The sequence below is a fragment of the Aricia agestis genome, chromosome 6, assembly GCF_905147365.1.
Source record: "Aricia agestis chromosome 6, ilAriAges1.1, whole genome shotgun sequence".
In the NCBI taxonomy this organism is placed as follows: domain Eukaryota; kingdom Metazoa; phylum Arthropoda; class Insecta; order Lepidoptera; family Lycaenidae; genus Aricia; species Aricia agestis.
The window spans coordinates 13,150,486-13,174,771 of NC_056411.1; the positions used below are offsets into that span (position 1 = coordinate 13,150,486).

Here is a 24,286-nt window from a genome sequence, read left to right on the forward strand (position 1 = left end):
TTTCACCAATAACTTTTAAAGTTAATGCTCGAATTAGTATCACGTTACCCCTTCTGTTTTTCGTGCGATAGAAAGAGAAGACATGACATTTTAACAAGCTGTTAACGCTAACAGACGTTGGTGAAATTGGGCCTTAAGCTTCTACAAATAGATAAAATATGTAAGACATGAGATTTACATATTAAATTAAGTTAAAACCCTAAGCTTTACTTATTTTAACTCCACTCGCGTCAGTTTGTGTTAAGTAGCTAATCGGTTAACAAACTACCAAATATTATCTTCTTTTTCATGAAGAACGAGTGAAACAACATGATAATGTTGAACCCATATAAATTTAACACAGACTGCCACAAGTAGATCTTCGTCAGTTTCTACAAAAATTATTTTTTAATACAATATTCAAATATTTCTATAGCTTACGCCTATCCGATTCCAAATCTACAAAAAAACGTAGTACATAAAATAATTTACAGCTTCCGAGAGCTGGTCCATGTCTTTACCTAATTTCTAATATAATATTTATTCGATAAATTGTTCATAAATTATTTAAAAAGTGTCAACGCTACGTCGATGCATAAAACGTATACAGTGTACTACTTAATACACATCTATAAAATTTCAGAACAGTATTACACAAAAAAGCGACGTAATAAGAGCATTACAAATATTAATGGTGCATTCACAACATTGCGTCTAAAGTGACGCATCGACACGGACGCCGTAATGCAGGCTCTACAATGTTGCCTAATAAAAACGTATTTCTACGAATGTAATTATTACACTATTCTGAAGTTAGTTAAGAGTTATTACTAACATAACATGCATGACACTAACAATTCATGTAGCCTTTCAGCTGGTGTTGATGAAATTTTTTTCAACTCGGCAAAAGACGCGTAAAACATTATCCACCTTACCAATAAAAAAACAGCAAAAATAGCAAGGTCTGCATGACAAACAAAACAGCAAACCTTTAAAGTACACCGTGTTAATGTCTATATATTTTGTAATGCTAAGGATTCACTATACATAACACTACACAGGATACGTCCACAGTCCCGATGTTCTGGTCCCGCCTACTGTGCGGGCGGAGTGGGCGGAGAGGGCGGGGCGGGGGTGGCGGAGGAGGCGGCGGAGTCGGCGGAGGAGTCGGCGGAGGAGGCGGCGGAGGAGGCGGCGGAGGAGGCGGCGTCGGAGCTCGTGTCGCTAGAGTAGCCCGCGCCGCCGGCGCCCCACTATGGAACTAGAACATAATATCAAACTTTGTTAAACACGTTCATTTTATAGGTACTAAATGAGGCCTGAAACTCCGTTGCGCCAATATTCGTTCTTCGCGTTGGAATCATACATTTTTCCTAAATAAAAAGTCTGTCTGTCTCTCTGTTACCTCTTCATGCCTAAGATGCTGAACCGATTTTGTTGAAATTTGGTTTCAAGATACTTTGAGGCCCGGGAAAAGAGATAAGTAGGATACTTTTTATCCCAGAAAAATGTGCGTTTCCCGTGCGGTAAACGAATTTTGGCGCAACGGAGTTGCGGCCGTCATCTAGTCACTAGTAATATGATTTAATCACGTCTGGATGTATAATTTTATCGTGTTTGGAACTCATAGGATTTACCACTTAGTCACAAGTTCATAATATAAAACTAACACTCATTCTTTTAGATTCAAGGTCAGATTTTATGTAAATTATTAAAATAAGAGAAATATTTTATGTTTTAAATATAGAAAATAATTACCAAATACATAACAAAAATAGTAGAATTTTAAATTCTATGAACAAAATTTTTTCTCTCTCAACAATATTATCAGTATTTTAGCTAATTTGTACTTTACTAGAAAGTTGCATCACTTGCATTATAGTCACAAAGCTTATATTATAAATTTATGTTCAGTGGTGAGAACTTTGGTGATCTTTATTAGTCATATTGCAAGTAGTTAACAAGGGACAAAGAAGTTCTGGATACTCAATGATCAGTGGTCAGTACTCAGTATTCAGTCGTCAGTGCTCAATGTATTCAGTAGTATTCAGTCGTCAGTGCTCAATGTGTTCAGTATTCAGTAGTTAATGTTCAATGTATTCCGTAGTATTCAGTAGTCAGTGCTCAATGTTTCAGTATTCAGTAGTATTCAGTAGTCAGTGCTCAATGTATTCAGTATTCAGTAGTATTCAGTCGTCAGTGTTCAATAATAATCAGTGTTGAGTACCCATAAGCAGGTGCTCCCTCAATGTGGCGATCTCACGCTCGATGTTCTCGCGCGCGGCCGACTCGAAGCACTCGAACTCCGGCGTGTGGTAGATCTTCGGGATCTGCGAGAACTGGTTCAGCACCTGCAATTTATTTTGCGTTTTCTCTTCATTGATTCAATCTTGAAGACAGTAATGTTTCATACTTGAGTCTATTGGTTATTTTAGAAGACACAATCAATCAATCAATCATTTATTTATTTATTTTAAAAGTGGTACAGTAGATGTTAACATAAGTTCATTGCTCAGGTCTAAGGGCCTGTTTCAGCACTTTCTGATAAAGTGCCTAATAGGCTATTCACAACTTTTTTGACAGATTCTCCATACTTGATCTGTCAAGTTAATTGGTGGATAGACTTATCAGGAAGTGGTGAAACAGGCCCTTAAACTTTAAATTAAACTTAAAATTAAAAGATACTAGATAGCATCCAAATATTTAAAAAGTTATAGAATCTGCTGTTAGCAGTACGACCACCTATTTGTAAGTACATACTACATACATAGTTTTTCCTATATACATAATTATAGTATTTTTTATTTAGTTTATTTTTAAGCATTTTTTATTATATTTTCCAATCTACTTATTAAATTTTTATTAAAAAAAATTAAGATGTATTCCTGAAAACAAAAATGTTTACCTTGACCCGCAGCTCAACGTAATGCTGTCTCGCCATGCCCGTGTACTCTGCACGCACAAGCTTAGCGTGCGCGTCGTACTCCTCCCGGCTGGCGGCGAGCACGGCCAGCTCGCAGTCCCCGAACAGCTGCAGGTCGCGCAGCCCCGCGCCGCCGCCCCGGGACCCGCACCCGCCACACCACGCCTCGTCGTCCGTCAGGAGAGACAGGATGTACGATATCAGCTCTTGCTGGAAACATTTAAACACATAATTTGGTTTAAAAACAGCACAAAATATCTATCGTGATTTGGTGTTTTGTAATTTGTAGCTAAGGAACAATTAATGTGTAAGTGTGTATGGATAGGCACCCATCTCTCACCCTAATTAAAACCAATATTTGTATAATAAATATACAAGCATAAGTTTAAGCTAATCCTAAAAAGCTTCTGGCTATTTCAGTGTTTATAGAGCTATGAAGCTAAGTTATCTCTTACCGACTGTGGGTGAACATGTAGTAAGTCAGTGAGGAGCCTAATGGTAAGCTCAGAGGGTGTGTGGCGTAGCACTATGGCCAGCTTAAAGGCTGCCGGGTGTTCAACATCTGTTATTCCTTTTGTTAAAAGATTCTGCCATATGCCAGCCTGAAATAAATATGTGAGTAAATTATAGTTACAGAAAGTGATTCTAAAGTTAAAGGTTTGCAATTTTATTAAAAATTTCTTAAACTTATGAGAATCAATGCCCTATAAGTACAATGTTGATAACCCTATACCAAATGATGTTTTAAAAGAATATATTTTTAAAGAGTCTATAGGTAGTTTGTCCTTATAATATCTTACCTGATAAGAAACACAATTCCTCAATGAGTGCCACAGTGAGTCAGCAGGTGAAGCTCCCACAACCTGCTGCCAGGCTTCCTCAGAGTTGGGAGCTGCCAGTGAACTGCAGGCGCTCCGCCACATTCGAGACGCCGCGCACCCATCTCGCTCACCGGACACTACATGTATTATCGAGTAGAAGTTTAGGGTATAAGGAAATATCCGATTATTCTAAAGTTATAGTGTATGGCTTTAAAAAATCAATATTTTTAACAACTTTGAACACTCACCACAATAAATAACTAAAATGTGTTAGGTGGGATAAGATCACGTTTGGTTTAGTTGTGTTATTTAATCAATAAGCTGAAAGCTATTATTATTAGCTATTCATCCAAAAAAAATCAAAAACATATTTACCTCCCATTTTTTAAATATCTTCAGCAATGCCGCTGGGCCTTAAGTCTGGGTTATATTAAACGGCACCTTTATATTATGTTAAAAACATTCAATTACTTAGAAAAATATTTTTTTCGTCATTATTTTACAGCGACAAGTAGCGTTTGAAAAATGTTAAAATATTTATTTTATTTTTAGAAATAATAGTAAGTAATTTCGCCTAAATGGTTTCACAATCCTGGTGCAAAAATCACTGAATCTTATATTTTATTAAATAATATTATTATTTCTGTCGCAAAAAAATAAAATGAAAAGTTTATCGATCTTTCTTTTTGACACAGGACACTGACAAATGATGTCTTCATCTTCTTCTTTTTTTTTTTTTCATATAATGGCACTTCGGCTATAACCATTGTCAGTGTCGAGTATAATATTATGGCGGGAAAACAATATTCTTTAATACATTTTATTGTTGTGTATATTATTGTCAGGTCAGTCAGGTCTAAAGTCTAGTCAAAGTCTAAGTATAAAGTCAATACAGTCAAAAAGTCAAGTCGGTCGATTCAGTAAAGTGGTAGGACGCTTTACTGAAACTTTTGATGGAGTTTTGGAGGAAACACAAAAGAGCACGTTTCTGGTTATTACATCACTCTCCCACACTTGTGCACGATAACGAATATTTAATGGTTAATATCCTACCAATATTACACATTAAAAACCCAGATAACACAATTTTAGGAAATTAATATAAAAACACAACATCGCTCTTTCACATTCTCCCAAAAAACTCTTCTTCTTTTGTCAATGGACAAATGAGTGAAATGACAATTGACATGACGAGTCACGTGACAAACCAAGGACAAGCTGTCAAAGACATCTGACAGTGGTTTTTTTTCGATAAAATTAAATACGAAGCTATGACTTTTCATTTAAAAAAAGCAATGTTTTATTATCTACGAAATAACTAGCCTGACAAACGTTGTTTTCCTATATGAATTACTTCCAGTATCAATATAAAAAGTAGATAAAACCCTATTGTCAAACCTAACTTGCAAAAACAAAATTGCATTAAAATCGGTTCAGCCGTTTTGGAGGAGTTTGCGCACAAACACTGTAACACGAGAATTTTATATTTTAGAAATACAGGTCATAAAAATTTTAGAAAATAATGTATTATTTTGTATATTAAGTATTAATATTTTATTGGGTATAAATTTTCCCAAATTTTCATCCTATCTTCTTTCAGATTCTTATTCACGGAAAACTCGTCATCAATACGTAAATAAGTTCGATCGTCTGGTTTCATAGGAGGCCACTTCAAATCTGGCAACACTGGCGTGTCATCACGTCGGTTCGGATCACTGAAAATACGAACGCAACATCACTATATATAATACTACAGGATGTAACAAAACTAAGTGATAATACTTTAGACACCCTAAAGCGAAACGTCAAGCGCTCCAGCGTCAAGAGTTTCCCCATACGAGTAAAAAAAAAATTGGTCTTTCACAGCTGCTACTTTCACAGTGAACTCTCTACAAGGAACACATTGTACACACACTAAAGTATTATCACTAAGTTTTGTTACACCCTGTATATCGTAATCATTGTTAAAACCATTATTATTACATCGTAATGCGGTCGAAAAATGAACTTACCCATATCGAGCAAAGTTGTACCAGAAAGCAGTCATTCGATCAACCATCTGCGCATCTCGGCCTTCTAGACCAATATCGGGGAAACGAAACCGAAGCGACATTAGATAGTGCATGTCGTCGTGATGAGCAGCAGCTGGAAACAATTATTAATTTAAATAAGTAAACTCATTTTGTAAACACATTAATTTAAATAAGTAAACTCATTTTGTAAAGTAAACACTCTATATTATTATTTTTAAATTATATTGAAACACAATTTATTGAATGCGCACCAACAGGTTTCTTGGTGTCTGGATCTTCGTAGTGGCTGTGGTTGCCGATGTAACTAAACTCGTAGTACCACACGGGGTGCGGAGAATGCCGACACATGAGGTTGGCCATCCTTACAAATAAAAGACAGTACATCAATCCATCATCAAAAGGCTTTCAAGAAATAGTAAAGACGTTACCTTGGAACTTGGAATTTCTTTAAGTTCTAAGTTATAATAACTCTGAACCATCAGTACCTACCTGTGAACTGGGAAGCCAGTAATAGCGTCGGCGTACAGCTGGCCCAGCCTCCTGGCAGTGTCTGCATCGTTTACTAGAGGCTTGTCTTGTAAATATTCCCGGCGAAGCACTCTCGTGGCTTCGGAGGCGTTGTTTCGAGGCAAAACGAATGATATAGGCGCCACTCGCTCCCATTCTTCATTCATTTGCTTGCGTAGGCTTTCGTTTCTCAGAGGATCTGAAATAAAAAGTTATTTATTATTTGCCTCACTTAAGTGACTATTGACGATGAGTGCAATCAGCAATGTATCAAGTAATTTATAATATAGCCGTTTTGATCTTTTCCTTACATGTAGTCATTCAATTAATATCTTATTATAATCTTGAACTTACTGTAAGCAAACCAGAAGAATTCGTCTTGTGTCTGACTAATAAGATGAGGAACTGCGTGCATTTTGCCTTCTCTGATAGCGTCCATTGGCTCTATTGGCAAAAACCGCTCTTGTCCGAAGTCATTTTCTACAACGTGTTGCCATATTGTTATAGGGTCGCTTCCAATTTCCTGTAATTTATAGGTACCTAAGTTTGTGAAAATGATACATTAATTAAAATATCCTCCTATCGGTTTCTCAGAGAAAAACCGATAGGAGGATACAGTTGGGTTGGGCAGCATTCAGGAAGCTAAGCCACATTCTCACGTTGCATATTCCGCAGAGCTTGAAGACGAAAGTCTTCGATCAATGCGTGCTTCCCGTTATGACCTACGGGGCGGAAACCTGGCCTTTTACAGCAGGGCTAGCTCGTAAGTTTTCCGTCGCTCAGCTCAGCGTGCTATGGAACGCGCTATGCTCGGAGTTTCTTTGGCGGATAAGCTTCGAAATGAAACAATTCGTCAAAGAACTAAAGTCACCGACATAGTGCAGAGAATCAGTACGCTGAAGTGGAACTGGGCTGGTCACGTAGCTCGAAGAACAGACGATCGCTGGAGTAAACTTACTCTGGAATGGAGACCAAGGCTGGGAAATCGGGGTGTAGGTCGACCTCCAACTAGGTGGGACGACGATCTCCGCTTAGTTGCAGGCCCATGTTGGATGCGAGTAGCAGGAGGTCGGTCATCTTGGCGTTCATTGAGAGAGGCCTATGTCCAGCAGTGGACGACTATACGCTGATATAATGACGGTGAATTAAAATATGTAAGGTCAGGTGGGGTAAGAGGGACGCGGGGGGAGGGGGAGAGAGACTGTAACTAATAACAAGAAAACTATAACGCCGAGCTCCATGGTGACTACGTCCATAAAACAGTATTAGGCGTAGTTCATATATTCTTGGATAGATGAAGCTACAACACGGCAACTAAGCGAGTAAAAGAGAGAGAAAAAAATCTGTTTTCAAACTAAAAAAACCAAGTCAGACAGGTGTTCCTTGTTTTTGTTATTAAAATATTAAAAACATCAGTTTTGCGGTTGATTGCTAAGGAAAGTGTAATTATTACGTTTAATCTTTATTTTCTACGTATTGCATTGTTTGTAGTGTGTGTTTTTAGTGCTTTTTCGAGGTCAATAAAAACATAAACTTTAAAATGGCAAGCTGGGAAAGAGGAACAGCTATACCTGGTTAAGAGAAACATATGTTCCTCTTTCCTCGTTTCAAGGGGTAACAAACATTTTTAAAATACGCTAAAATACCGGCTGACTTTTAGTACTTACTGGTTTGTAATATGAGCCTACCTATGTGTATGAACAACCTTTTCTATGGGACCAACTTTCGTACCCGAAATAAAAAGGCTGTTCCATACAAAAGTATCAATCAGCTGTGACTAAAATGAATGAAATAGTAGATTTTTTCTTTCGAGTACGAAAGTTGGTCCCATACAAAAGGTTAAGGTTTATCCTACAGGCTTATACCAACTAATATTAAGTAGAAATGCGAAAGTCTTGTCTTTTTGTCTGTCTGTCTGTTGCGTTTTGACGCCTAAACCACTGAACCAATCTTAAGAAATTTGGAAAATAGCTTGATACCCGGGACTAGGGACATAGGCTCCATTTTAACTGATCTAACCGGGATACTAAACGGGGTTCATGTTTTGAAAAATTGTGCCCAGTGCGATATAACCAAAACGCGGACGAAGTCACGGGCGAAAAGCTATTTTTTAAAACATTCATTTAATACCAGAAAAAGTTTAGCACCTCTGACCTTACCTATATGTTCCTGTTACCCCAAATTTCGTTTTTGTATGCTTTCAGCCTTAATAAGGCCTTATTTTAAACTAGGGAAGGTTTCATTCCCTTAACTCAAAGAAATTGATTAATACATGCTATATAAACACTTAAAAACATGAGTAATTACTTTAAAATATTGAGTGTTTCTCTTACCCCAAATCTAGGGAAAGAGGAACTTTTTTGTGACCTAGCTTTGTTGCTAAATTGTGCCGTAATCATACGTAAAATCTAGTTCTGTGTCAAAAAAAATGTAAGTATATTTCAAAAGCGAAGATTTGTTTCAATTAATATCGAAATAAATGCATAATTTTGATAGCTGAAGGCCAAAATGTTCAAAAACCAGTAAAGTAGGTATGTTTCTCTTACCCCACCTGACAATAAGTAATTGCATTTCGCACCAGAAATATAGATGATAGAGAACTATAGCAATCAATTTATAATATTAACCAATTTATTATTACCAGTAATTATTGTCGGTCTATTCTTCCCCTTCCTAGTTCAGATGCTAGTAAGATAAGTCAATTAACTCACAGCAAAACCATTTACAGAGTAAGCGATATCTCGCCAAGGCTTCGTTTTCAAACAATCAATGATCTCCCTGGAACTAGTCGTGGAGCAGTTGAGCAGTTCTGCCTGCTTCACTGCGATCCCATGGAGATTATTCGGCGTTGGGACTTTCCGAACTGGGGACCCACTCATGGATATGGCTCGATGAAATAGACCTTAAAGAAGAAACATGAAGTGAGTGAGTAGTGACTTTAAAATAGAGATGCTGACTTATGGACCCATAGATTTCACGTGTAAGTCGCTGGTAGCCAGCTCCAGACATCCTATAGGATGTCTGGAGCTGGCTACCATATGGCTACCATATGAAAGTTTTATATGTCATTTGCCCAGTTCAGCTGGTTTCTCATTCATCTGTATGGTTTTTGTAGGCATCTACACAGTTTTCGTAAACACCTATACGGTTTTCGATAACTTTGTAGTGTAACGGCCGTTCCCAATATTTGATCTATCTCTGGTTTTGCCCTACTAGATTAGCTCAGATTAGACATTACGGACATATATTTTATGTCAATTGTGAGCTATTCCTATCTCTAGTAGGGCAAAACCAGAGATAGATCAAATATTGGGAACGGCCGTATGTAGGTATCTACGAAAACTGTACTAGTGTCTAAAAAACTGTGACAGATGTCTTCGAAAACTGTACGTACAGGTGTCTACGAAAACTGTGTTAGGGGGATATTAGATTATCATAATATACCTATATTGGATCCGAGATCATTGAGTCAATGTCATATTGGATAATGTAATATAGACATATGATTCATTTCTTCCTTGATCATAGATTTTTGACATTTGCTGAGAGATTGGATCCAATACGGTCATAGAAATAGGTGTTGCCAGTTATTTAATATAAAAAAGAGTTTTTAATTTCTTGTTCGTTAATATGTTTCAAATAATGTAATGTTATTATTTTTCTAATTATATACTTGGATAATCTTGCTGAAATAACAAAAAACAAGCCATATTAAAAATGACGATGTCTTTTGACAAATCGAATTCTCTGAGATCTAGTAACCCTGACGTCAATACCTGTCAGCGTTAGCGCTCTCCATTGGCTATTGAAACCACATATGACGTAAAATAGGATCAATGAAATATGATAATGTAATACGCAGATATGATCAAATGATCATATACAATGTGTCCCGACACCGGTGTCCGATCCTTTAATGTCATGATCTATGGCATATTTCATCGACAAAATGGCTCTCAAATTTTCTCTTTCTCTCACGGTTGTAAAATGGCAGCCATTTTAGTTTTTCTCGGGCTTTCACACTAATCTGACCAGTACTTCTCATGTAAATATCCTATGAAGATAAAAAAGTTCTCATTTGATAGCTTAACTTGTGGACTACGCTTACACAGGCAATATGTTATAAATTTCGTGGAATTAAACATAGAAAAACCAAAGTTTAAGAAAAAAATAAGGGAAATTTTAAGCCATGGCTTTTGGTGAAAAATCTAGCGCATTAAACTGGTTCTATTTTATTTTAAAAAGTTAGAGGAGGTCTTCATCTTAAACAAATTCTTTGCTTGAATGCTCTAAGTCAGATAGTTTAGAAGTTATAACGATTTTCTTATGATTTAGATTAGTATGAAGCCAGAGAAAAAGTTTTTTTTTTTAAAGTTGGAGAAAAAAAATATTTGAAAGCTAATTTGTCACTAAAATATGCCATAAATCATGAGTTCTAATTTTTTTTCTTCAACTTTTGAAAAAAAAAAATTTCTCTGACTTCATACTAATCTGACCTACACTTCATAAGAAAATCGTTATAACTTCTAAACTATCTAACTTAGAGCATTCAAGTAAAAAATTTATTCAAGATGAGAACCTCCTCTATCTTTATAAAACAAAAAATAACCAGTTTAATGCGTTAGATTTTTAACAAAAATCCATTGATTAAAAAATATACAATTTTTTTTCTGAAACTTTGGTTTTTCTATGTTTAATTCCACGAAATTTATAACATATTGCCTGTGCAAGCGTAGTCCACAAGTTAAGCTATCAAATGAGACCTTTTTTATCTTCATAGGATATTTACATGAGAAGCACTGGTCAGATTAGTGTGAAAGCCCGAGAAAAACTAAAATGGCTGCCATTTTACAACCGTGAGAGAGAGAGAAAATTTGAGAGTCAATTTATCGATAAAATATGCCATAGATCATGACATTAAAGGATCGGACACCGGTGTCGGGATACATTGTATATTGGATCCTATATATGATCATAGAAATGATCCAATATAAATGATAATGTAATACCCCCCTTAGACCGGTGTCGTAGACCGGTGTCTACGATAACCGTATAGACCGTGTCGATTGTAGATGTAGATTGCAGAAGTAAAACGTAAAACATTAGAACGGCTGAACCCATTTGGCTTATTTTAGTCTAGAATAATAATTATTCGTGAAAGTACAAGGAAGGTTTATATCCGGAGTTAAGTGATACAAAGTTCCCGGTGAACTTTGTATCACTTAACTCCGGTCATCTAGTTATTGAGAACAACTTGAGAGGTGTCAAGGGACACCCGGATGGAACGAAGTGATAAAAAAAGAGAGAGATCTTGACTGAGAGAGAAACACGCGATACCGCACGGCTTACAACTATAGTATTTTTGCTCTAGTTGTAATATACCGACACTTTTGTGTCATATCGTTACAAATTTTTCCGTCTAGCCCCCTTTCGCAACGCGCGATAAGGAACTTCGTTCCAAAAACATTATACCTTTTGACATGGGTGAGATCATGTGCAGCATGACACTGGCGGAACCGGCGCTGCAGCCAGCTATGGTGACACTGTGGGGGTCTCCCCCGAAGGCGGCGATGTTCCTCTGAACCCACCGCAACGCCGCCACCTGGTCCTTGAACCCGTTATTGCCGGGAGCGAGCTCGTCTGCGGTACTCAAGAAACCTGAACAAAAATAATGAACATAAACGTCATTATAGAGTCATTATAAAAACTAGATTTTACGAAACAGTGTATAACTTCTGACTGAAGGTCTGGATTATGTAGAAACGCTTTCAACGCGTACGGCGCGTATAAGGTGTTGACAAAATATTTTGCCACCGATTCCGAAATTACTAAAGTAGCGAAAATACCTAAAGAGCCAAGCCTGTAGTTGATGGTCACGAAGACGAGGTCTCTGTCGAGCAGGTAGTGCGGGCCGGCGAACTCGCTGCGGCCGGAGAACGCGTAGAACCCGCCCGGGTGCATAAACAGTATCACTGGAAGAAGTTTACTCCTGGAAACAATACGCAAGACTTAAAATCAATAGATTCATACTTCCTGATACTTCCATATCCATACTAATATTATAGATGCGAAAGTGTGTCTGTCTGTCTGTTTGTTGCCTCTTCACGCTTAAGACGCAAAACCGATTTTGCTGAGTATGGAGATAGTTTGAGTCCCGAGAAAGGACAAAGGATACTTTTAAACCCGGAAAAATGTATGGTTCCCGCGCGATAGGCGATAAACGAATTTTAATTATTTTACGATTAAGGTTTTTAGGGCTACGAAGAATAGCATCTTCGTAGTCTTGTGAATTAAGACAATAATAATAATTAGCTCTCAACTCGAAGGGATCGATTTGCTTAGTACTATGCTGATCTATATTATGTGTATCAAGAAAGTTTGTCCATGCGTCATGACTCATGTATAAATAGTCTCTTTATTAAGGTCGCTATTCGCTAAGCCGTTATTCGATAGCAAAAAAAATAGAGGCAAAAATTATATAATATTATACCTTTCTTGCTTCAGAGGGGTGAAAACATTGATGGTGAGACAGTCTTCGTCGAGATTGGGGAAGAACCGAGCGGACGCGGGCATGGGACACGCCGGACCCTCCTTACTGGCATCCACGGGCTTGGTGTATTGATGTATCATCTTGGGAGGCTGGAGCATAAAAGTAGTAAGTACTTACTTACATTTTTGGGAAATTAAAAAATTACTGATCTTGAAAGGAGCCTAATATTATGTCTTGCAGAATGGCTTGCAGTTGCCTTCTCTCTCTTTTAAGTCGGGCCAGTAACTATATCTAGTTGGAAACATTTCCATTAACATTACACATCACATCTAATCACAGAAGAAATTATTAAATTATCCAAGTTATTTTTGTGTTCTAAAGTTTTCTTCTTTAGGTATATAATAATTTACCTACCTATGAAGTCTTAAAGTAAGTTCTTTAAAAAGGTAACAAACCTGAAAGCGAAGTTCCCCAACAGGTGGTTCCGCATACCGAATGCCTCGGTAGGACTCGAACCTGCGCCCTCTCCGTGTTAAATCGTACGAGCCGCGGACCTCTCCGGACGGTGTTACGGTGGTAGGTTGATCGACGTCTAGATTGATGAAAAAAATTATCGATAAAATGTAAAATCCACTCGTTGAAACTCTTTTTTTTATGATGTTTGCATGAACCTTTAGTACTTACTAGGTACTTGGCTCTAAGGCCCCTTTCACACTGCGACTTTTATCAGCGATGCTGTCGCGATGCATCATCGATGCAGTCGCAAATGGTCCACCTTTACACCCTTGCGCTATTTTAAGTATCGATCCAGTCGCGATACAGTAGCGATACTGTCGCGATGCAGAAGCAAAATCAATGCAAAAATGCATTTTGTCGCGCGTGTGATGCTATCGCGCTTTCCAAATACGCGCGACTGCATCGCTGTTAAAGGTCGCAGTGTGTAAGAGGCCTAAGCTATTTACTCATAAGTCATAACCATAGTAAAAGGAGGGGAAGAAGGATAACTCCGGCCCAATCCGCGATATAATTACCTACTGTCTTAGGGTTGTCAATTTTAGGCGGCGCGGAGGCGCGGCGGGTTGGTGTGGGAGCGGCCGTCCCCGCTTCGTTCGCGCAACCGCATGAACAGCGGCAACGTCGCGGACTTTTAATAAAAAGTAAATCCTTATAGTACATATTTTGTGTATAATTCGGCTATGATATTTCGGCCATTTTTCGTGCATATTTGCATGCAAATTTCGGCACTTTGATCGTGCATATAATCCGATGTCTAAATAAAATTATAAAAATACCCTGTAAAACAACATTAAAAACTAACGCTTCAAGTCTCTTATACTTACTATAAACAAATCTGTTGTTATGATTCGAACTTTGCTTTATGTGTATTGTGATTTACAATTAGTCAATTACTTATTTTTAATTACGATTTAAAATAAGTAATTGACTGTAAGTAGTTAGTTAATATACGGTCTACAATACAGAGAAATCGGCAAATTACTATTACGTAAACAAAGCAATAGCGGCAAATTAGTTGACGGATCAAAAGTACATAAAACATTATCTTATTTATACTATGTTCTAGTGGGTAAGTAGATCTACCTACCTACCTACCTACTTCCTTTGTGTGATAGAAAACTAATACAATAAAAAAGCTTGTAAGTAGGTATCTGATCATCAAGTAAAAATTATTATATTATGCTAGAATAAGTGCGTAGTACTGACCTTTCCTGTTCAACAGGTAATTTAAACAAAGACAATGCTGGAATTGTTGCATTACTATTAAAACACCCAAACACACAGCAATATCTATTACTCCTGCGATTATGATCGGACATTTTTGATTCGTGTAGCCGTGGCGCGGCGCGAGCGTGCAGCGTAAAGTGTTAGCCCCGACTGGTAATGCCGAAATATTGTCCGAGATTTTGTTGTGTGCCGTGTGGCGACGCATTGATACTATGGCGCACACATACAAGCCGCGCGCGGTGCCTTTGTATTAAGATAACTTACTTCCCCTCCTTTTACTATGTCATAACATTGTCCTTAAAATTATTACGTTGACTAAAGGTGGGAAATCCACCACGTAGCTAAAATATATTAGGGACACTGATTATAAGGACAGTCTACAGCTATGGGGTAAGGAAGCCCTCTACTTATAGTATTATCAATGGTCACACTCAGAGAGATTTAATGTATACCTACTTAACTTTATTTTATACATATATAAACTCGGCTATTTTTCTGTCATACCCTACGAATAATAAAAAGTACAATATACTTACCCTTCATTAAAATATTATGTTTCTGACGGACTATTTTTCTGTCATACCCTACGCCTACGAATAATAAAAACTACATACCTACCCTTCATTAAAATATTATGTTACTAAAGCCCGGGCCTCACTAACGTCAAACGTGACGGACTTCTGCGGAAATAATGATTAGTGCTCCCTGATCAGTGATCACTATCTTACGATTCCTCGACAGTGAGTATTTCTCCAGTAAGAAATCATCTCTGTTCCCCAAAAAAAAGTCTGAACTAAGCCCGTATCCTAAATAAATTATAATAAAAGCCTCAGAAAAAGGATATGGGCGAAGAGCCCATAGGTGACCCAAACTATTGAAAAAAAAACCGTACCTTGGCCTGAGAGCCAGTTATGTTCAAGGCTTTTCGCGGCGCTCACCGCGAGAGCGACACACAATACCGCTAGAGCTCGCATTGTGAACTGACTGGGAGATGCTCGGACACGTACGTTTTATGTCCTGCCTGGTAGGTACTATTTTATTATACAGTGTTTCTTCTTAGTCATTTATTATTCCTATTGTGTCTAATCTGTGACTTGTAGAACACCGATAACATTTTCCTTAAGACATTTGCCTATAAGTCCTATACGCATTTCAATATTATATTTAAGACGCTTGTAGGAATAATAGGTAGCCGCAGGGTACAAATTAATATCCAAAAGCACACTACTTAGATTACTCTGATATTTTACAAAAAAAAAAATACCTAAGGAAAAGTGACACTTGGTAGGTGGAGGAAGTTATGAACTAAAAGAAACTAACGAATATTTAGATTAAAATATTTATTTACATTGCACGTAAAAGTTTATAATAAACTTACTAATATTAGTAGGAGATTGGATACAATTTTTCCCAAACTTGGAACCGATCTTCTTTGAGGTTTTCACGCAAGGAAAAGGTCTTGTCGAGGGAGAGGTATGTGCGTTTCTGCGGCGTCATTCTCGGCCAGTGTACACCCTTCAGCTCGGGCTGGTCACCACGGGGGTTCGGGTCTCTGAAAAGTTGTTAAATTTAATAGGGATAAACCAATAAAGTAGTAGTGAGTAGTTGTTACTTGTTCTACCCTTTTTACTAATAAAAAAGTAAGACTACGAATAAGCTATACGACGTTTTGTCCTTTTTGTATAGTTATTGTTTAGCACATCAAACAAGGTAGGTATAGCGTACCAATTTGTATACTGTGTAAGCAGTTTTATTAGCAAGGGTGTATTTACTTATTTAGATTTCATTAACATTTTAATGGAACCTTATTCAAGTTTTGAAACTTGTTTCATTTCTTTTTATCTTTTTACACAACTTGCAACATTACTTTTATTTATCTATCATTTAACTGAAACTGAGGTCAATAGAGGCATTACCCATATCTAGCCATGTTGTACCACAGAGCAGTCATCCGGTCGACCATTTCAGCGTCGGGTCCGTCCCGCCCAATGTCAGGGAACACAGCACGCAGCGAGAATATGTAGATGAGGTCGTCGTGGTGAGCTGCGCCTGTGAATGTTAGCAATAATAACAGTGCAGCGCTTACACGACAGGCGACAGTAATGCAACAGGCGTACTATATCTGCTGTCAATCGCCTGTTGTGTTGCTGTCGCAAGATACATTAATCACTCTCGCAATTTCTTTGGTGGCCGGTTTATTTAAATACTGGAGTGAGGAGTCATTGTATAGTGCTGTGTGTGAACTTTACATAGGGATTAGGGATTATCTATGTTCCCTTACTCTACACCTGTTCAACTTACCTATAGGTTATAACTATCATTTTGTACACTTTACCGGCTACATTTCAGTAAGTTCTCGTACTACCTACCAGTAGGTTTCTTCGTGACTGGATTCTCGTAGTGGCTGTGGTTGCCGGTGTAGTCGAACTCCGCGTACCACACCGGCTGGCCGGAGTGACGCGACATGAGGTTCGCTAGCCTGTGGACAGACATTTTTTTTAGTTTCTTACAAAGAGATTGTCTCGCGTTGAGATTGCAATAATATTGAAGATTGAACGCCTCCGTGGTCTAGTGGTTAGAGCGTCGCTCTCGACTCCGGAGGTCGTGGGTTCGAATCCCGCGTTGGAAACATGTTATTTCCAAGTTTGGTTAGGACAATGCAGGCTGATCACCTGATTGTCTGACAAGTAAGATGATCCATGCGTCGGATGGGCATGTAAAAAGTCGGTCCTGCGCCTGATCTCTCGCCAGTCGTGTCGGCCTTCCGTCCCACTGGGTTATGAGAGTAAAAGGAATAGAGAGTGCTCTTGTGTACTGCGCACACACTTGAGCACTATAAAATTACTCCTGCGTACCTGGCCTGGTTTCAATGAAACCGGCCACCGTCACCGAAACCGGTGTGGGGAGTGTATTATTATTATTATTATATTATTAATATTGAAGATTACGTTGGAATTTTAATAAGTATCTATCATAAAAAGTTATTGCAAAAAAAATATTTAGAATATTATGAGTGCGCCACAGACTGTACCACCCTTCGATCACGCTATATGTATACAGGTTGTTAGGTTTAACACCGTTATCCTTGAAACCGTCAAATGAGCCCGTCCAAATGAACAACTTTTTCTATGAGAACAATGCTGGGAACTCAAAAAAAAATGCCGTCTTTATACCCATACAAATTGCCCGGATCGGCAATTTGTATGGGTATGAAGACTGATGTGATCGAAGGTACCTACCACCTTACAAATAAAAAGATCACATTGTGTATACAGCTTAATACAATGTTATACAATGTTATGTTATTGTCTGATAGATGAAAAGGTTGGCTTGACCGACAAGAACACGTTGTATAAATATATTGTCTGTATACAGGATTATTTTCTTTTGTATTTTTTTTTTACTTTTTGACTTAGGATTACTACTTTCAAAACTTAAATAACAAATTTCCATTGTTACCTGTGTACGGAAAATCCTATGACAGAATCACCATACAGTTTCCCAAGTCCATCAGCACTCTCTGTGCTGTTAGTCAGGGGTTTGTCGTGGAGGTACGCTTGTTTCAGTTGCCTCACCGCGTTGTTTCTGTTCGTGGTCGGTAACATGAAAGCTATGGGGGCCACACGATCCCATTCCTCGTTCATCTGATTGGTCAAAGTGCTGTTTTCGAGGATAGCTAAAATGGTCGTTAGATAATATTATTAGCGTAAGCAAGATGTCGTAAAGGCCCATACATGTCCACGCCCGGGCATTTTGCGATATAAATAAATGGATAGGCGCCCAATAGGCACACTAGTAGACGCCCAATATGCCCAATTATTACCCGTAATATAGCTCAATTGGGAGACTTCAAACTTCAAAATCATTTATTCAACACTAGATGACGTCGCAACTCTGTTGCGCCAAAGTTCGTTTATCGCGCGGGAACCGTACATTTTCCGTGATAAAAATTATTCTATGTCCCTTCTGGGGACTCAGAGTATCTCTATACCAAATTTCATCGAAATCGGTTCAGCGGTTTGGGCGTAAACAGGTAACAGACAGACAGACGCACTTTCGCGTTTATAATATTAAGTATGGATAGACTGATGAAGATGCTGTAGCTACTCACTGTATGCCTTCCAAAAGAACTCGTCTTTCGTTTGACTGATGATGTAGGGGACTGCGTGGATTTTGCCCTCCTTGATTGCATCTAACGGTTGCATTGTTAAAAACCTTTCCTGTCCAAAATCTTTCTCAATGATTGGCAACCAAATACCGATAGGATCGTAAGCGAATTCCTGAAAAAGATCATAATATGAATTGTAATCGGCATGACTAATTTTTGAAACGCTTGTTTCGTCACAATCTTGAACGTGATACTTAACGATTTGATGGAAGAAGAATTTACGTGGGAGAGCCATGCTTCAGCACAAATGGGCCGGCTCCACCGGAGAAATACCACGTTCTCACAGAAAACCGGCGTGAAACAGCGCTTGGCGCGTTTCGCCGAGTGAGTGAGTTTACCGGAGGCCCAATCCCCTACCCTATTCCCTTCCCTACCCTCCCCTATTCCCTTCCCTTCCCATCCCTACCCTCCCCTATTACCCTTCAAAAGGCCGGCAACGCACCTGCAGCTCTCCTGATGCTGCGAGTGTCCATGGGCGACGGAAGTTGCTTTCTATCAGGTGACTCGTTTGCTCGTTTGTTAAAAAAATCATATCTTATTTGATGCCACAGCTTGGAATAGAACGCGCGCCTATAGGTTCTCAAGCAATTCAGGTACCATTAGCTAAGGTTTACGGATGTTCTATTCACAAAGTCAATAAACTGAACACTCACAGCAAAGCTATCAAGCGAATCGCCAAGTTCCTTCCACGATTTGGTCTTCAGACAGTCGATTATAGCCTTAGAGCTGTCGGTGGGACAGTTCAGTAGTCGCGCCTGCTTCACCGCTAAGTCGTTCATGTCGCTTCGCAGCGGAGCCTTGTCCACCGGCGACCAGCTCATAGATATAGCGCGATGGAATAGTCCTTGAAATGGTAAAACATATTTTTACTTGTGACACGCAAAATTTACGCACCAATTCAATTCAAAACTGAACTTTGTTAAGCACACAAAAAGATACACATTGAATTGATAGACCTGCCGGCTGCCGCTCGCGGTGTAAAAAAAAAATATTTTATTCAGAAAATAAAAGAGGATGGGCAAAAATGTATGGAACCTGGGACCATCCACCAATGGCATTGAAATATGTGTCATCGGATAAGTCTCTTGAATTGGAGCAACAATTGCTAAGATACATTTGTTATTACGGCTGTCCGTTCCGAGTTATGAGACTTGTAAGTTCAAATAAAAAGGTTACGTTTACCCAAGGCTAGCCAAGCTAGTTGATTACCCAAGCTATTTTATTAGCTTCTTTTCTCTGAAAGTCTCTTGTCATTTAAGCACTTGCTTTTTATATGTTTGTTGCATCTACTTTGTGGCGTATATGACCTTGTGCGTATGTGAAAGTGGTTTATAATAGCTACATTCTATTAAAATATTTTTGTCGTAGCAGCTTTAAATCTCGTTTAAGGCAGCCGTTCACCACTTCCACTAACCAGCAGCATACTGTTACAGCTCGAGCTTCACTTGCCTGTTCTGTAGCAAGCTGTGTCTCTCCACGGTCTTAAGATAGTGGCACGAACCACTCATGACCGCAAGCTTCGATAGACTCCAACCCATTCCCAAGCCCCGTGGGCTTGGGAATGGGTTAAATTGGAGTCTATCGAAGAAAATCACGTCATATCGAAGAAAATCACGTCATCTAAGAAAAACACGTCATATCCTTGAATTAAAACATGCAATGTGTTTTCATCGTCATTCATGAAGTCTTGAATTATTTGCGAGTCAGTTTTCGTGTCAGCAAGTGTATTTGATAAAAAGTCTCATTACTCCAAATGGACAGTTGTTACAGCCAGGTGGTCATAATGATTGTTGTTCCTATTGAGGAGACCTGTCCAGTGATATGTACCTTTTTGCTATTGGAGAGTGGTCCCAATCTGCCCAATGTCTTTTGAAACAAAATATGTTCTCAGAAAGTTTATATTATGGTGCCTACCACCAATTAGGGGTCTCACCCGGCGAGAAGAACCGGCGTAAGAAACTCGCAACTGTCAGTGGAGATAGTATATTCATTTTATTCATTTTTCCCAATGTGAGGCTTTACTAGATATATTGTAATAAAACATTTTAGAATTTTGTCATGGAAACTCTTACGTTGTATAAGGCGCTTCCTTTCGCTTTGAAGATATTAATTATTACGCCTGCACCTACGTTGTACTATCAGAGAAGTTGATTCCTAGGCAGATGGTGGTACCTCGCGGTGATGGTATCTCGCTTGTGGGTTGTGAATCCACGTACAAATTATGCATTGAATAGGATAATCCAGTCAAAATCTTTGTTTAAGTGATGACGCCTCCTGTAATATCCCATCAAAGCATGAACAGCCCCAAATACCTTCAGACATAGGTGAGATCATGTGCAGCATGACACTGCTGGCGCCGGCGCTGCAGCCGGTTATGGTGACACTGTGGGGGTCGCCGCCGAAGCCCGCTATGTTGTCCCTCACCCAGCGCAGCGCCGCCACCTGGTCCTTGAAGCCGTTGTTACCGGGAGCGAGCTCGTCCCCGGTGCTAAGAAACCCTGTTAGGTACCATACAAAATAATATTCAGCTTTTTTTTTTGGTAGGGTGCTGGTGTGGTGGTCATTGTTCGCGCATCATTGCCTTCATCGGAGAATAGGGCACCATGGGGATTTAGTGGATAGACTATGCGCCTGAGGAGTTCTAGATACACCATCTGATGTCCTCAATCAGCTAGGGACGCGGAAACTGGAAAGCATTTCTCCATGTAAAAAAGTTGTGCCAAACCCCCTAACGTTCTAAACATTTATGGTTGGAATACAGAGCACAGAGCCTACAGATACAGAAGAGACCGTCCAATTTAGCATTATCTTGTTTTTCACAATATGTCAGCATAAATACCGATATAGTAATGAATAATGATTATCGAGCGCAAATGAAAAAGATAAGTAGAGTTAGACCTCTGTCACGCCGTTCTGCAACTGTTCAAGCACCAACAACTTTAAGGGCGCGTTCAAACGTGCACGTTTCTGCGCGCGCGGTTCCTGCGCGCGTTTTCCCATACGTTACAGCAGAAAATGCGCATGTGTGAACGTGGCGTAGTGGGTTTGTTGGAGACTAAAGCCCTATCCTACCGGACAGGGCCGGATTTATATTTTTTATGGGTACATATAGGCCACTTTGATTTTGCCGCCCCTATGTACGAACTCTGCCGCCATCCTAGGACGCGCTGCCACCCATAGCCCATGGCCTATACTGCCTATGCATGAATCCAGAGCTGCTGCCGGGCTTCTAGTGGGTTAGTTGTGATACCACGTACCTAGTGAGCCTAGGCGGTAGTTGATGGTGGCGAGCACCACGTCTCGGTCTAGCAGGTAGTGCGGGCCGGCAATGTCGCTGCGCCCGCTGCCGGCGTAGAACCCGCCGGAGTGCATGTACACTATCACCGGGAGGGGCTTCGATCTGCAACATTGAAATACAAATTGTTTGATATTCTATTTGTCACCAGATGCCGCCATGTAGCCTTAGGGTCTATCGTGTCCACTGACCTCCATTATACAAGTACGCTGGACTTATGATACCCTTTGAAATGACAGCTATTTTTGTGCCTATTTGAAGCGGAATCAGCGCCCCCAATGAGGGGAAAGAGAACTAAATCTGACGTAACAATGACGTTTGAAAGTCGTCATATTGGCGCTGATAGCAGTAGTGAGAGTACTTGGAACTAATAATAATAATGACAACCAATAACGATTAAGCAGCCATTTGCAATTTACGTCAGATTTAGTTCTCTTTCCCCGCATTGGGGGCGCTGATTCCGCTTCAAATAGGCACAAAAAGCAGGTGGGTATCATAAGTCCAGCGTACTTTTATAATGGAGGTCAGTGATCCTGTCTAATAGGCATATTATCGTGACACACGATATCTATATCGTGACATATGATAGCAGTTTTTGACACGACATATCCTAAGGTTACATAGCGGCAAATAGAATTTCAACAACCCTCATTGGTGTGGGTCCTAAGAGTAAAATTACGTACCTATAACTTGCAGTTGTTTTTTACATTAATTATTGGCATTTATTGGTCATCACTTGCAACTTTACCTTGCACTTTTGACGGGCGTGTGTACGTTGATAGTGAGACAGTCCTCATCTACGTACGTCCCCGGCTCGGTCGGCTGCGGGCAGTACGGACCCTCGGCGGTGGCGTTCACCACTCCATCATACTTCACCATTAGCTTTGGAGGCTAAAAATGCCATATTCATTTTATATTCTTTCAATATTTATTTAAATAATAGGGTAACTAGCCAACTTCAAAACAAATATCGGAGAGCTTTCACGAATGAGTCCAACATTTCACAATCTTAATCGTGATCTATCGGCTGCATAAGAAGAGGCAAAAAAGTAGGTCCGCCGTCTGCCTATGAATCAACTCCTCTGATAGTACAAATAAACAATGCTCTTCTTGCTGTTGAGTAAGACATGGGTAAAACCAGGGGTATCACGAGTCACCACATTTTTCTAGTCTAACCTGAAACATAAGGTTGCCAACTGGAGGCTCGGCATATCTGATGCCGCGGTAAGATTCGAACTGCCGCCCTCGCCGAGTCACGTCCATGATTCCTTTGAACTGACCCGAAGGCGTCACAGCCGAGGCCTCATCTCTGGCTTCATTTTTGGCTGTAACAAAACGTAATACATAAATGTAAAGCGTTAAAAAATATTGTTTTTGTTAATTTTCAATGTGTAGCTTTAAAATATTCAAGGGCCGTGCACATTCCGTTACGACAGAATCCACAACACACAAAGAAAGAAGGCTGTAACGCATGACATAATATAGGATCGTAGCTTCATTATAATTTAACAGACGAAAGCCTGACGTAATATGTGAACGACAATAATTTCACTGACCTTGAACATAACCACCAAGTCCTTGGCCGATAACTGCTAACACAACACCCAGTACGAGCAACATAATATCTAGACACGTCCACTTGTAGCAAACAACTCGGTAAATCAGACGCTCGCGTTCAATTTAACACTTTATATACTTACCTATCCTTACTATAAAAACACATAGAGTTAAACGACAATGCCCAGTCTGAAATAATAAAAAAAAACATTTATTTGTACCTACTGCTACTATAATATATTTATATATAATATATTTATATACTATAATATATTTATTTATATTTGGAATCTCCGAATCGGCTCCAACGATTTTCATGAAATTTAAGCAGTAGCAGTAGGTACAAATAAATGGTTTTTTATTTTATATTATATTAATACTTTAAAAAAAAAAAAAAAAAAAAAAAATATATATATATATATATATATATATATATATATATATATATATATATATATATATATATATATATATATATATATATATATATATATATATATTTATATATATATATATATATATATATATATAATTTTTTTTTTTTTTAATTTTAAGATATAAGATAATCACAAAAAACAACACTAAAATGAGAGCACTTCGTGCATTGATCTTTTCTTGTTGATACATATATTTCATGTTAATAAACCACTTATTCCATGGCCGTTTCTTGGCTGGGATTGCCGCTTGAGGAAAATGACTCATAAGGAAAACATAACAAAACATTTACACACGTAAATAAACAGAAAGGTGAATGTAATACGAGATAATAT

General features: G+C 38.8%; 2 protein-coding genes and 1 long non-coding RNA gene across 4 annotated transcripts in view; 1 reads left to right on the plus strand and 2 right to left on the minus strand.

Moving 5' to 3' along the window:
- LOC121727974 (venom carboxylesterase-6-like) lies at window positions 1-15,981 on the minus strand. Its single transcript, XM_042116059.1, has 15 exons — window positions 15,871-15,981; window positions 15,389-15,517; window positions 13,209-13,345; window positions 12,754-12,902; window positions 12,110-12,252; window positions 11,736-11,921; window positions 8,975-9,165; window positions 6,618-6,786; window positions 6,246-6,462; window positions 6,008-6,117; window positions 3,703-3,860; window positions 3,358-3,504; window positions 2,885-3,112; window positions 2,207-2,330; window positions 1-1,240 (listed from the first exon to the last, which is right to left on the minus strand). The coding sequence occupies exons 2-15, from the start codon at window positions 15,468-15,470 to the stop codon at window positions 1,233-1,235; spliced, it is 2,049 nt and encodes a 682-aa protein (XP_041971993.1). The 5' UTR covers window positions 15,471-15,517; window positions 15,871-15,981; the 3' UTR covers window positions 1-1,232.
- Window positions 13,174-24,286, plus strand: part of LOC121727977 — a 26,326-nt gene continuing 15,213 nt past the window's right edge. Inside the window, exons 1-2 of the long non-coding RNA XR_006035752.1 lie at window positions 13,174-13,186; window positions 14,932-14,942. This is a non-coding gene — a long non-coding RNA (uncharacterized LOC121727977). The remainder of the gene's footprint in view (window positions 13,187-14,931; window positions 14,943-24,286) is intronic.
- LOC121727975 (juvenile hormone esterase-like) lies at window positions 15,820-23,705 on the minus strand. 2 transcript variants are annotated; one of them, XM_042116061.1, is made up of 11 exons: window positions 23,516-23,705; window positions 23,136-23,272; window positions 22,708-22,850; window positions 21,922-22,064; window positions 20,977-21,162; window positions 19,318-19,508; window positions 18,608-18,776; window positions 17,956-18,172; window positions 16,866-16,975; window positions 16,413-16,545; window positions 15,820-16,048 (listed from the first exon to the last, which is right to left on the minus strand). In XM_042116061.1, the coding sequence occupies exons 1-11, from the start codon at window positions 23,577-23,579 to the stop codon at window positions 15,880-15,882; spliced, it is 1,662 nt and encodes a 553-aa protein (XP_041971995.1). In that variant the 5' UTR covers window positions 23,580-23,705; the 3' UTR covers window positions 15,820-15,879. The 2 variants fall into 2 exon arrangements, with proteins under 2 accessions (XP_041971995.1, XP_041971994.1); XM_042116060.1 differs by having other exon boundaries at window positions 23,136-23,284.

Coding starts and splice junctions, on each gene's coding strand:
- LOC121727975 (XM_042116060.1), bottom strand. CDS start 23,579: ATGTTGCTCGTACTGGGTGTTGTGTTAGCAGTTATCGGCCAAGGACTT. Junction 18,173..18,607: donor GTTCTTTTGGAAGGCATACA/GTGAGTAGCTAC, acceptor CGACCATTTTAG/CTATCCTCGAAAACAGCACT. Junction 16,976..17,955: donor ATAGGATTTTCCGTACACAG/GTAACAATGGAA, acceptor GTCTGTCCACAG/GCTAGCGAACCTCATGTCGC.
- LOC121727974 (XM_042116059.1), bottom strand. CDS start 15,470: ATGCGAGCTCTAGCGGTATTGTGTGTCGCTCTCGCGGTGAGCGCCGCG. Junction 12,903..13,208: donor TTGGGGAACTTCGCTTTCAG/GTTTGTTACCTT, acceptor TTTATGCTCCAG/CCTCCCAAGATGATACATCA. Junction 9,166..11,735: donor GATCTCACCCATGTCAAAAG/GTATAATGTTTT, acceptor TTCTTCTTTAAG/GTCTATTTCATCGAGCCATA.